This window comes from Centroberyx gerrardi, chromosome 17 (genome assembly GCF_048128805.1).
Source record: "Centroberyx gerrardi isolate f3 chromosome 17, fCenGer3.hap1.cur.20231027, whole genome shotgun sequence".
Lineage (NCBI taxonomy): Eukaryota > Metazoa > Chordata > Actinopteri > Beryciformes > Berycidae > Centroberyx > Centroberyx gerrardi.
In genome coordinates this window covers 14151543-14164594 of record NC_136013.1, presented here as the reverse complement: position 1 = coordinate 14164594, position 13052 = coordinate 14151543, and the positions used below count along the sequence as shown (strand labels likewise).

The 13052-nt window shown below is 42.0% G+C and overlaps 1 protein-coding gene across 1 annotated transcript; it reads left to right on the top strand.

Annotated features, from left to right (window-relative positions):
* Positions 1–8497: 8497 nt before the first annotated feature.
* On the top strand, positions 8498–10747 carry LOC139920888 (homeobox protein SIX6). The gene is made up of 2 exons (XM_071910985.1): positions 8498–9069; positions 10582–10747. The coding sequence occupies exons 1-2, from the start codon at positions 8498–8500 to the stop codon at positions 10745–10747; spliced, it is 738 nt and encodes a 245-aa protein (XP_071767086.1).
* The last annotated feature ends 2305 nt before the right edge of the window (positions 10748–13052 follow it).

Genomic DNA, 13052 nt, shown 5'->3' with positions numbered 1-13052 from the left:
CCCTGTCAGCTAAGTCCTGTCAGAGGCATCACCCTCTAGGTAGAGTGGTGAGCTATGTGCACACAGTGATCAGGCAGCTTGCCAGCTCTGCCTTCTCCTGCCCCTACCTAGACAACTCCCTTCATCCTAATGAGCTCTGTCAGAATGGCATTTGACATAAGCCATCAATAAAGCACAGCTGACAGACATTAAGACTCTGGAAATCCAGGATATCTCTGGCCTCTGCCCCTTCTAGTGGAAACAACTTGCAATTCTGACCTGATGGTCTGTATGCAGTTGGAAGGCAGGTTCTTACCTTCATGTTGTGATATAATGCAGGACTAACAGATACCCACCTTACATCATTACATACATAATCCATCATTTGTTCTGTCAAAAACACAGTATGTCACAGCTGAAAACACAATTTTCACACTGACACGGTTATTTTTACTCTAAGATGTGCTGTTTTAAGACTGTAGATAAGGATTGTTATTGGCTTTTTACATTTTATTATCAACTCTGTTTTGCATAGATAGAACTGCATGTGTTTCGTGAAACAAAATATGTTAGCCAATGAAAGCGTTAAATTTTTTCAATTAGCACTGACTATAATTGTCCCACATTCTATTGGACACTGTGAACAGCTCTTCTTAGAGTAAGCGTCACCGTAGCAATTAACAGATTGTTGCTCAATGCGTACCACAGAGGTACACAGCTGTCTGCTTACGATCCTATTGGATACCTGTGTCACTTAGCACCCACAGCAGTCACTGCATAGTAACCTCCGCTGCGGTTGGTGCTAATAAAAGACTATTTCTAGGAAACAATTCTATTTTTTACGGGGCCTAATCAAATTAAAGGAGGCTTTTTGATCCTTAAAGTGTGCACTCTCCAGAGAGTGTAATGTAATGATGAGTGTACCATTTGCTATAAAGTAAGTCTGAGCTCAGGGTGAAGTCACTGTACTACGAGGGGCTTGGTATGAATCATTCACCGGAGCTAATGGACACAATTCGGGCTCTTGTTTTTATTTTTTTTCTCAGTCAAATTGCCATAAGATGTATTCATAGTTATTAGGGGAACGAATACAAATAAATACATGAAATAAATACAGGATACCCCATATCTGCTTGGAGGTATTTGAATGTGATGTAGTCGATAGAATCTCCTTCTCTACTCCTTACAGTTTTCACATAGGACACATTAAATCATGCACATCTTAAAAAGACTATATGTAAAGGTCACTGTTGAAAAGCTGCGATAGTGCAGACAAAAGAGCAAAGTCTATTCCTAGAGGAGACATTTATTGACAGTCGTCTGTGTGTGTATGTGTGTGTGTGTGTGTGTGTGTGTGTGTGTGTGTGTAGGGCCTAGGAGGAGCAGGGGCTCTTAGACAATGTGAAGTGGAGGTGAGGCCCAGGCGGCATGGCTGCGGCGTTGTGACCTGTGCCCCGACTCACGCATCATGTAGCTCCCTGGCGCCAGAGGACCTCCTGACCATGATGAGTTTTGACTCCTGTCACCTTTGGGTGTCGTCAAGATCCTCTGACATGGACAGGATGGGGGGAGTGGGGGTGGGGGGTGGGAGGGCATTTCGTCAGCCCAAAACGCTCTACGGGTGACCACTCTCCCCACCAGTGAGGAACGGCGAGGAGAAGAGACACAGTGAGGAATACTTTTTCTTTCCTTCTCCAGGCGCTGAAGACAGAATAAAGACACCAGAAAACTAATTTAAAAAAAACACTCTCGGGTTTACTGCTGGCACACACGGGCTGAGTGGTCGGAGAAAACTGTTCTTGAGGAACCGTCTGTCATAATGATCATAATGCCATCACCATCTTCACTCTCAGCACCCTTCAGTGTACTGGTATCATGATAGACTGTGGCTTATGAGCTGTGAAATGTTATGTAAACAGCACCTGTATCCTTTTTGTTGCAGGCAGGATGCTTTGTAAAGTAGTATGTGCTTGTTAGTGAGTGAATGAAGGAGATGGAGATAGAGAGACAGAGATACTGCGTGGGTGGCTGTAGAGACATGTCTAAACACCAAGCATTCAATCCACCCACCTACTTTGACATTGTTTGTTTCTTCGGCTGTAGCTGTGTCACCGTACCTATAGTGGGCAGAAAAGACATTCACTGAAAGGCTTGTTTTGAACCTGATAAATATCTTGTCATGCAGCACAGGGGGCGGGACAACAGGACAATTACTTTGCACGTCTTATAAACATTTAGACTATTAATCACTTTGGCTTTACCATACTTTACAGCTGCATTTCAATACGACTGAAAACAAGCGGCTGATTGAAAAGAGAAACTTGCGAAAAGCACAGCAATTTCATGTGTGTTCTACTGTGTTTAATTTAATTTCAATTTCATGAATGCTGTGTGAGACTGTGCGTGAACACAGGATTTACTGTTTATATTTACCAGGTCGGCATTTTAGCTCTAATAGATAAATCCTGCCTCACATACATATTCACTTTGTTGTGCAAGCCGTAGAGGTGATGCATGCATTTGTTCAATTGTAATTTCTCTTCTCTCTCTCTCTCTCTCTCTCTCCCTCTCTCTCTGTCTTTCTCTCTGTCACACACACACACACACACACACACACACACACACACACACACACATGCGCACACAGGTGCACCATGTACTCTCCCTACTTTCATTTAGCCCTTCATCTGACCAGAAATTGACGGGGGGAATGGATGTAATAATTGCATGCACTCTATAACATGCTCTGTAAATGCGTTTTTAAAAAAAACGACCGGGTGGGTTTCAAGATATTCCTAATGGCTTTCTCCCAGGGATTGGAGGTTTACTCTCGCTGTATTGTTTGTTTGCAGCAGCCAAACGTAGTTCTCTCACTTACTTCCGCGACCTGCAGGGAAGACGAAGCGGGGAAACCTTTGATGAGACCTCACTTTCTGCTGCATATGACAATGGCACCGACAGGATTCAATGAAGTTGTATTAAGATGCTGCTTCATTTACAGGCCACAGATGGTGGAAAAAGCCTAGCGTAACATGCGTGAGCACCGCAGAGATTTATGCAACGGAAAATCTCTTTGACTCATGTGTAATGGCACTCCCGCTTTTGTGTTGATTATTTCCCACTATGAATAGTTGTTCTCTCAAATCTAGCAAATATATTGTATGCCCTCGCAGCACATCACTGCACAGTACAATGCACTGTCCTGTGGATAATGACTCTTTTCATAGTAGCATTGTGGACGTACACCCCAGCATGAATATTCAGTAACTAATTTCAATTTCAATTTTGAAAGAGGCATTATGGAATTATGCATTCAGAACGCAATGCTAGTGAGAATTGGCTTAGTGGATATGAGGTCAAATGTCATGTGCACTGATTATTATAACAGTGCTCTGGCTGTGCTGTGTTTGTGCCCTGTGAAACAAAAGCTTGGGGGAGGAGTATGTGTGTCAGGACAGGGCTGGCCATGTGTGTGCGCCCCCACGCTGATTGCTGCAGTGTATTGGCTCTCCTCTATCCGTGTCAGCAGGGCTGTGTGACTGAAAGGCACTGGATTACGTACACTGGAGGCCAATGGGTCACTGGATAAGAAGTCTTCTCTGTTACCGCAAATCCACAGATTAAACGCAGCGTCGAGAGCTAGTGCTGCCCCGAGGGCAAATGGGTCTGAAAACACAGCTCTCAGAGGGCTCCGGCTTTGGCTTAACCCTTCTGTCACTGCGGAGCTGTGAGGCGGTGTGTGGACCAAGTGACTCCCCTTTAAGTCCCACTGTATGAGGCTGGCTTTTAAATACATCCGGGGCATGCAAGGGTTATGGCTAGTGTTGCTGACATGATATCTTAATTGGAAAGTTAATCCTGTGCTGGGGCAGCTGAGTCTGTTGTGCAGAAGGAAGTCAACATAACACTGAGGTCAGGCAGTCACCCCGTGAAAATAGACAGTAATGTTTGCATCCTCCGTGTCGGCCAAGCAGAAGTGCCTATACCTGCCCCAGGCAACTAACAACATACTTGAGCAGTGTGTGGCTGTGTGTTGTGCATTGCCACTGCCTGCCTTCTGTTGATGCTGTTTAAGTGCTGTGAACAGGCTCAGTGGCTTCACAGACAGATCAAAGGATGTACAATAAGGGCACGCTAACACTGGTGTGATATTATTTGTTTCAGATTCAGATTGGCTGTTATCTGTTGTGTTTAGTGTGTTTAGAGTGTGAGCCTGTCTGTCTATGGGCTTATGAACATGAGGAGGGGCAGTGATGTTAGTGGCGGAGGGGGGGGGGGGGGGGGGGGGGGGGCAGATGGAGGCAGGGAAAGGGAAAGGTACTGAAGGTCTGTATGGGATAGTGGCAGGATGGCTGTTGGTGACAGGCTCTTGTACCGTCTCGTCTGCTCCAATGATCCCAGGGAATCTGGGTCATTTCCAGCTCGTTCACATGTAACTATTCCCCACTTCTTCCCTCCCTCTGCCCAGGGCGAGCTACGACCCAGCTACATGCTAATGATGACTCAAAGTAAATGTACTCGTCTCTTATGGCAAATTGGGAGAAAAATGAACAGTATTAGTCTGCAGCAGTGCACTCTACACCTCTCCGGTGTATCATCCCCCTGTTCATTTTGTGGAAGCCTTTACGTTGCTCTTTGTCTCTGCACCGCTGTCTACCTTCAGCTACAAACTCTATCTATCCATTTCCCTTTTTGTTAATCGCCTTGTACTTCTCACACTCTATAATGCAGAGGATGAGTTGTATCAGTGCTGGAATAAGCTGCTCGCTGTGCCCAGTAAAGTACCACTGAGACCTTTATGTTCTTCATGGTATTGTAGTCATCGCTGTAGATTTGTTACAAAAAATATATATAATAATAAAGAGCAGTTTTAGTGCAATCACTGTTCTAGGGTTGTTTATTTATTTGAAAAATAATTAATTAATATTTGGATAATTTATTTACATTTCAATTTGTTATATGAAGAAGTATTATGCCTGTAAAAATGGATATTCTATAAAGTGCACCAGAGCACAGGTGAATGGACATTTACATATATATATATATATATTAAGACTATTGAGTTTAATGTTGTTCAACTGTTTAACATCTGTGATCTATCTGTGGCTTATACCCATCTGATACAAACAGTGCATCTGGAGAAAGCTGATACCTGACTGACCACCTGTGTTTTAATAAACAGTCAAACAATTAACTGAATAATTCTGCACACCAAAAGGGATAAAATAACCTTTATATAAAAAATACTTGATATAGGTAATTGTCCAACAAAACAGCCTCAATAGGCATGTGAAAATCAGCCTAAGGTCCAACATAGAAAACAGAGACTTACTACAGCATCAAATTCAGTTGTGTCTGACAGAGGCTGAGGGCATGGCTGTGGGATCTATGAAGCAAATGGACAAAGAAAAAAATAGATGTGTTTGAATGAGATCCACTGTGTTGTGCTCGGGGATATTGGTGTCAGGATAGGCCTACTATCTCCTGGCACAGTGAGATATACTCATATAAAGGGAAACAGTGAAGGGTAAACCCGCCGAAACTCAATTTGCCCACTTTTCTTTATGCTGACATAAATATTTATTACATAAATTCACATTATAGATTATAGAAGGTGATGTCAAACCGATGTGAGGATAGGTGTCTTTTAAGGAAAAAAAGCATAAACTAGTGTTTTTCTGAAAGAGTAATTGATTTTAGTCTATTTTGGGATTGTTTTCCTTATGATGAACACCAACTGGAGTCATAGTTTACTCAACTTTTTATTTAGGCTACCATTTCTAGCAATTATCTAAAAAAAAATATCCTACATTATATAGGCTAGTATTCGGCGTTTTCCATAAGACTAATTCACATAACTTTAAACTTACTGTCCATTTTTCCAGAACATAGCCACGTGTTTATTAGCGCAGTAGCCTAATACTGAAACGAAAATTCACCAGGGAAAAAAAAAACATATCCACTCCTTCCTTTTTCATTTTATCGTAAATTTTTAAATAGTGCCTATATGGGAGTGTTGCTTACAGAGCATAGCCTACAATTGTTATTTCCAGACCTCCGTTTAAGATATCCAAAACTTGCCCATAATTTATTGATGCGCTCTTCCTAGAAAAAGTAGCAGTCCCTGTAAATTTCGGTTGGGGTAGGCAGCCTGCATGGATGAAATATTTACAGGCAGCTAAATATTTCAGAACAGCACCTTGTCAGTCGTCCTCGCAATTTACTCCCCGTGGCTGCATCTGATGGAGGTCTTATCCTTTATTTACCATTACTCGCCGATCGGTGCTAAACCTGTAATAATAGGCTATGGCTTTATGAATACCGAGCTCGCTAGGAAGAAGTTAAATCGTATTAATCTGTCTGCTGCTCTCTCATAGTGGTCACACCATCTGCTATAACTTGGTAATTTCATAAAATGATACGGCCTATGGGTTTGTTATTTTACAGAGTCAGTGCAGGCCTGTTTTTGTGCATTGTAATATCGACATGATGATATGCAAATATAAGACAGCTATGGCTCCTGGATTATTAAAATTAACAGAAATGCGCCGATATATAATAATGATGTTACTGATGTGCGTCTCCAGTAAACCAGCAAGAGAATGAACAGCTTCCTGTGCAGAAGGCATTTCATAACACCGCATCAAGAGCCTATAATTCATGCAAAAAGAGCCCGAAGGGGATTCAGATCAAGTGTGTGTGTGCGTGTACGCGCGTGTGTGTGTGTCACAGAGAGAGAGATAGAGGGAGAGAGAGAGGGAGAGGGAGAGAGAGAGAGGGAGAGGGGGGTGAATCTGTGAAAATAATATCAGGCTTTTCCGTCAGAATGAACTTTACTACTGTATCCAGCCATGAAATAATCTGACCCGACACTTCAAACCATCTGCGCTATCTATCCGCCCTCTTATTTACTAAATCAGCCTGTGCACAAAACGGAGTGTGTCTGATACTAAAGCCGAGTAGCCTGGCAGGGCCACGATAATCCTGTATATACACACAAACATAACGTTTTCCCCGGCAATGTTTTAGCCGTTCAGGTCTCTGTGGAGTGGAGGGACTAAAATAGCCTCCCTGCGTTAAGGCTATCGGCAGTGATGCGGCGGTAAATAAAAAGGTGGGTAAACTATGAGCTCCGGTCGGTGATCATCAGAGGAAAACAGACACCGATATAAACAAAAATCAATTAGTATGTTTTCAGAAAAGCGTTAATTTATGCTTTTCCTCTTAAAATACTCTATCCTCAACCTCTAACTTTGATTATAATACCTAGCTATAATTTATTATGATGAATTATGAATTTATTAAATAGAAGAAAAAAAAGGATTCTGTGAGGTTGAAAAAAATGGATAAACTCTATGGGAAAACTGGGTGGAGGCTAGGTGGGTCAGTAGCAGGCTAGGTCAGTGCTTCCCTATCAGGATTTTAGTATTTGGATTCCTGTTTGAAGACTCGTCTCTCCAGTTTGAATCATTTCTGTGCTGCTGTTCTTGATTTCAGCATCACATGGGCTCCCATTACAATATAAGCCCATACAAACCTATGCAGCTCTCATTTTTGATTAGCCTGGGCTGATTTTTAAACGACTCTTATGAAAAAGAACGATATTAATCTTATAAAAATTAGAGGGATACAGCCTATTCAGATAGCCTATCACAGCAAACCTATGAGCTATAGGCTCTAGGAATATTATAGTGAGACCATAAGGGGATAAAAATAGCCTAGCATAAAGTATAATGTCGCCATAAAAAAAATCACATTTTAGTACGACAGACACACTAAGAGGGAGGCTATACTAGTCTAAGGAATCTGACATTTTGCAGTCTAAAGTGCTAGCCTATTTCATGAGCTCTAAAGGCAGCTGCGTGTTTGTTGGCTATGACACTTCAATATAGGCTGCGAGAGTGGATGTCATTCTTTAACACCGTCTGGCTAACAAAGGCAGAGGATGTTGGAAAACCACGGTAGGGCAATTAAACGTTTGAAGACGTAAAGGAAAAGGTCAAAATGTTTACATTATTTTTAAAAAAGGGAGGTGCTGAGATCTCCTTTCCGCCTGATTGGCCGAACTTGACAGTGATTGACGTGCATCCATGGCAACCAGGCAGCCAATCTGCCAAGTCCAATAGGAAATCATCAGAGGGGGCTTGACTGTCTTTTTCTCCCCCTTCAAAAATACATCTCGGCTCCAGCTTTAATTCTCTCGTACTTTCAATCCCAGCCTACCTTCAAAAATACATCGCGGCTCCAGTTTTAATTCTCTCGTACCTTCAGCCCTTTGCCTACCAAGTTTACCCAGCCCGAGGATGCGGTAGCCAGCCCCAGACAGCATCGTTCCTCCTCCGCGGCGCTTGGTGTTGTGTGTTTTTTTTAACGGTTGGTCTGACGGTTGGCTTGCTAACTTTGGGATTGCCTTGTTTTGGTGTCTTGGATAGCCTCGGCGCGCGGAGCGAAGACGCGAAGGACTCGACACGGAGGAGAGAGGAGAGAGGAGGGGGAGAGGAAAAAAGGAGAAGCCTCCATGTTTCAGCTGCCTATCTTGAATTTCAGCCCCCAGCAGGTCGCCGGGGTCTGCGAGACTCTGGAGGAGAGCGGGGACGTCGAGCGCCTCGGCCGCTTCCTCTGGTCGCTGCCCGTCGCCCCGGCGGCCTGCGAGGTCCTCAACAAGAACGAGTCGGTGCTGAGGGCCCGGGCCGTCGTCGCCTTCCACACCGGCAATTTCCGTGAACTCTACCACATCCTGGAGAACCACAAGTTCACCAAAGAGTCGCATACGAAACTACAGGCCTTGTGGCTCGAAGCGCACTACCAGGAGGCTGAAAAGCTGCGGGGACGCCCGCTGGGGCCGGTGGACAAATACAGGGTGCGGAAGAAGTTCCCTCTGCCCAGAACGATATGGGATGGAGAACAGAAAACCCACTGCTTCAAGGAGAGAACCCGGCACTTGTTAAGAGAATGGTATTTGCAGGATCCTTACCCGAATCCGAGTAAAAAGAGAGAGCTTGCACAGGCAACTGGACTTACACCCACACAAGTAGGAAACTGGTTCAAAAACCGGAGACAAAGAGACAGAGCGGCGGCTGCGAAGAATAGGTAGGCTGTGCATCCATGTGTTTGTGAATGGTGTCTGATGGTGTCTGATCACTACCTGCTCCATTAAATTAATGCAACCTATTTGGCGATAACCGAAAAAAACACAACAACAGCAGCAGCCTGCATCGTGATTCCATCAATGAATCAAATCGGATGTAGGCTATCATTACCATTATCATGTAGTAGGATTAGGATGCATCGGATGGAGCCAATTGTGAAATTGTGATCTAAAATGTTTGCAATAGTCTGGACTTAATTTTCAAATTGACCCTAAAATCATAAAATCGTGGCCACTCGCATTGTCTCAAATGAAATGACAGTAAGGGGAGATGAAATGCAGGAAAAAATGTCTAACCACACTGAAGACAGAAATGCAATAATGACTGTAAATTTATTATCTTATAATTTCCCTTATAATTTGGAATGCCATCGGGAGAACAGTGCCTGAATAACTGTTTTAACTTTTCGTTGTTGTAAATCAATTTAGCCTGTTACCATCACAATATTAGACTTCGGTAGAGAATAACATGTACAATACTATTAAATATTTCTTATTTGATTGTGTAACCAGTTAGACAACTCACGGATGGCTCTGGTCGCTAATAGCCTACTATTTCAAGTGCAGATGAAATAATAAGGTCTAATATTAAAATAGTAATCAGTCTGCTGAAAGGATGCGCCTTGGCCTTCAGCAGTGCAGCCTGTGTGGGCCGAGGTCATCTGCAGGCCATGAGGAAAAAACACTGTAATAAAGCTGTGCTATTCCAATAGGGACTTACGGTGTGTGGTACTGGGTTCAGCTATCTGATCATACTCTATGGTATTTTTTGATCCCCTATGGTATCACTGTAATATTCCTGTAATATTCCTATAATATTTATATAGGGACCTCATACTGTGATGTTTGTGTAGCATCCTTATAAAATCTATCATAGGAGTAGCCTACTAGAGGTTTGTTTTTTTAATAAGAGATATCTTCTTATATACACTCATATATTCATATACACTACAAAAACGTCCATCTTAATAAGTAATTTAGTCTCGTATTCAGTGTTAAAATCGAATTTCTTTCTTAAAACAAGTGAAAATTAGACTACTGCCAGTGGGTGAGGCAGTTCTGTTTGTTTCCAATGCACTTCTCGTTTCTGGGATTTTCTAGAAACAAGAATCAATATTTTGAAGGAAAAAAAAAAGAAAAAAAAAGCTGATTAAGGCAGATCACTTGACTGTCGAAAAAATGACATTTGATTCAAGAAATTTCCTGAAACAAGTTGATTTGCATTGTAAACAAGATAATTTCTCTCACCCTGTTTGCAGATTTTTTCACCTGTTTTCTGAAAAAATAAGATTTAACAAATAAATAAGATTTTAAGACTCAATCAGATTAAGAGATTTCGGCAGTGAAGGCATTCTGTCATGAAACTGAAACGAAGAAACGCTCGGTGCACAGTGTGTGTTATGCAGTTTTTCATGTCATCCCCCCCTCTCTCTCTCTCGGTGTGTTGTGTCCAGGCTGCAGCAGCAGGTCCTGTCCGGCGGCTCGGTTCGCTCCCTGGCGGACGAGGACGGGACGGTGGACCGACTGGGGAACTCCTCCAGTCCGGAGGCCAGCCTGTCCAGCAAAGCCGCCGCCTCGGCCATCTCCATCACCTCCAGCGACAGTGAATGTGACATCTGACGAGCAGATCAAGGGTGTTAAGAGAGAGGATGAATTAAGAGGATACGAGTGAGAGACAATCTAATAAAACAAGTCATAGTGCCTGCGTTGAATTAAAAAAACACACATACAAAAACTGTTATTTGACGGCTGCCAAAACATGAGGGGATCTGTGATCTGTGGCGGAGAGCCCGTCCTTATCTTATAGGCCTATACTTTCATATTGTTTGCGTTTTACCCACGTGTGGATAACTGAACTTAATACGGACGAAAAAGATTTCACGGACTAATAAACCAACGCCTCAAGACGAAAACTAAAAAAGAAGAAAAAGAGAAAAAAAAAGGAAAAAGGATGAAGACATCCGAGCGCCTAACCTGCTGTTTTCTGTGGGTATTTCATGTTGAAAAAGAACTGTGATATTTTTACTTTACTTTCAAAGTTTTATAAATAATGTTTATTTACCTATTTAAAACGATCGGCTCTGTCTCTTAGAATTTCATATTCATTTGCTTGGTGTTTTTAATATTTACCTTGTGCACAGGTGAACCTGTTGAGCATGTGCGCTTTAGTGAAAATGTGTTTCAGTAAAAGAAAAAAAAAAAAAGTAAAGATAACTTAATAAAATAATTGTTGATCAAGAGAATACAAGTTTAGTCTTTTATTTTTTGGATTGCAATAGGAGGGGAAAAGAGAATGAAGATGAAGTGATTGTAAAAGTGGAACATATTTCTATTTTTATATACTTTTTATATACATGGCTATATGAAGACTTCTTCGCTGACTTGATAGTGTGAGAGAAAACGTTTCATAGTTATAATGCCACACATACTATGCGCCCTGACACGTTTTAGACTTAGGCCTAATTGGCCAACATGCTTTGCGTCCTGTAATGCAGGATGACAGCGAGAGGTCACAGAAAGGCCGGCTCACTAACCCAGATGATCTCTGCGAGCGAAAACTGATAGAAACACAGCAGATTGTGAAAACCTGCTTTATTCGGCCTGTATGGAGCAGGAGAAGAGGAATATTGACGACTTCATGTGTGTGTATATATTTCCAAAATAACCGATCTTTGGTTCAGTATATCTTTAGGCCATGCATGGTGCAAATAGATTTATTAAATTAACTTAAAATGGATGTTACATTTTCACTCTGAATCATTCATTATCGCTAAATCACTCTAATATTCCGCTGACCTTATTCGACATTAATGCAGATACTGAGCTCCAAATTTCAGCTCGTAACCCATTATCACATATAACGGATTGTCATATCTGTCAGGACAAAATTGGTTATTTGTTTTACAGATTTCTTTTTAAATCTCACTGGGTGTCCAAAACATTTTAGGAACGATGCCAGTTCAGCAGTGTCCCTCCAGAAATCAATTTATCATCCCCAACGAAATATCACCATGATATTCCTATAATATTCCTATAGGACTTGTAGGGTGATAGTGTAATTCCTGGGACGTAGTGTGTCTGCTACTCAATAATGAGTGTATAGTGGCCTACTTCGAGATTTTGTTTTATCTCACATAGGGCCTAATTATAGGCTAATAATATAGTTCTTTCTGTGATATAGGCTATAGCCTACTACAATTTAGCCTATAGTAGCGGCATAATATTCTAAATTTCTGTTGTGATATTTCTATAGTATCCATCTAAAATTCATTCTAGGATTACACTATTTCCTTCCCAGGCTATGTCTGTGTTATTACTGTTTTCACCTGCTTTATGTATTTATGAATAGGGTGAACAATTTCAGACGGGCATTAATCTGTTTACCTGTAGCCTTTTATAGGAGTTTATACCGAGGCATTACTCAAAGCATTTTATTCTCTTGGGCTACACAACAGGCTTGAAACCCAAAACAAATAGCCTACAGTAAAGTCTTTATGTGCTATAAGAAACGGAATAAAAGCCAAATGAGCAAAGCAGACAAAACCAGAAGTGACTCGTTGAGTTCAGCTTTTCCAACTGATGGGACAGACACCTGGTTTCCTCCAATTTGCGATTAATTAGGCTACAGTAACTTCTGAAAGAGACAAGTTGTATTTCCAAAACGTCTTTCAGCTGGAACAACACAGAAGCCAAAAGCAGAGAGAGAGAGGGAGAGACAGTGAGAGAGAGAGAGAGAGAGAGAGAGAGAGAGAGAGAGAGAGCAAGTGAAGGGAGAGAAACGAGAAGGGGGGGCTTTTTCTGCTTCTTTCAAATCATGGGGACAAAATGGCTGAATATTTCCGTTTCTATTGAAAATAAGGGCGACCGGGGGAATACATGAAAAAGTCTTTCTCGCAGTCAATAAGGTTGTCAAACTGGTCAGCGG

What these genes read in the sequence shown, in the direction of transcription:
- LOC139920888 (XM_071910985.1), top strand. Translation starts at nt 8,498, where the DNA reads ATGTTTCAGCTGCCTATCTTGAATTTCAGCCCCCAGCAGGTCGCCGGG. An exon ending in GCGGCGGCTGCGAAGAATAG is followed by an intron (nt 9,070 to 10,581) that starts GTAGGCTGTGCA and finishes TGTTGTGTCCAG; the next exon opens with GCTGCAGCAGCAGGTCCTGT.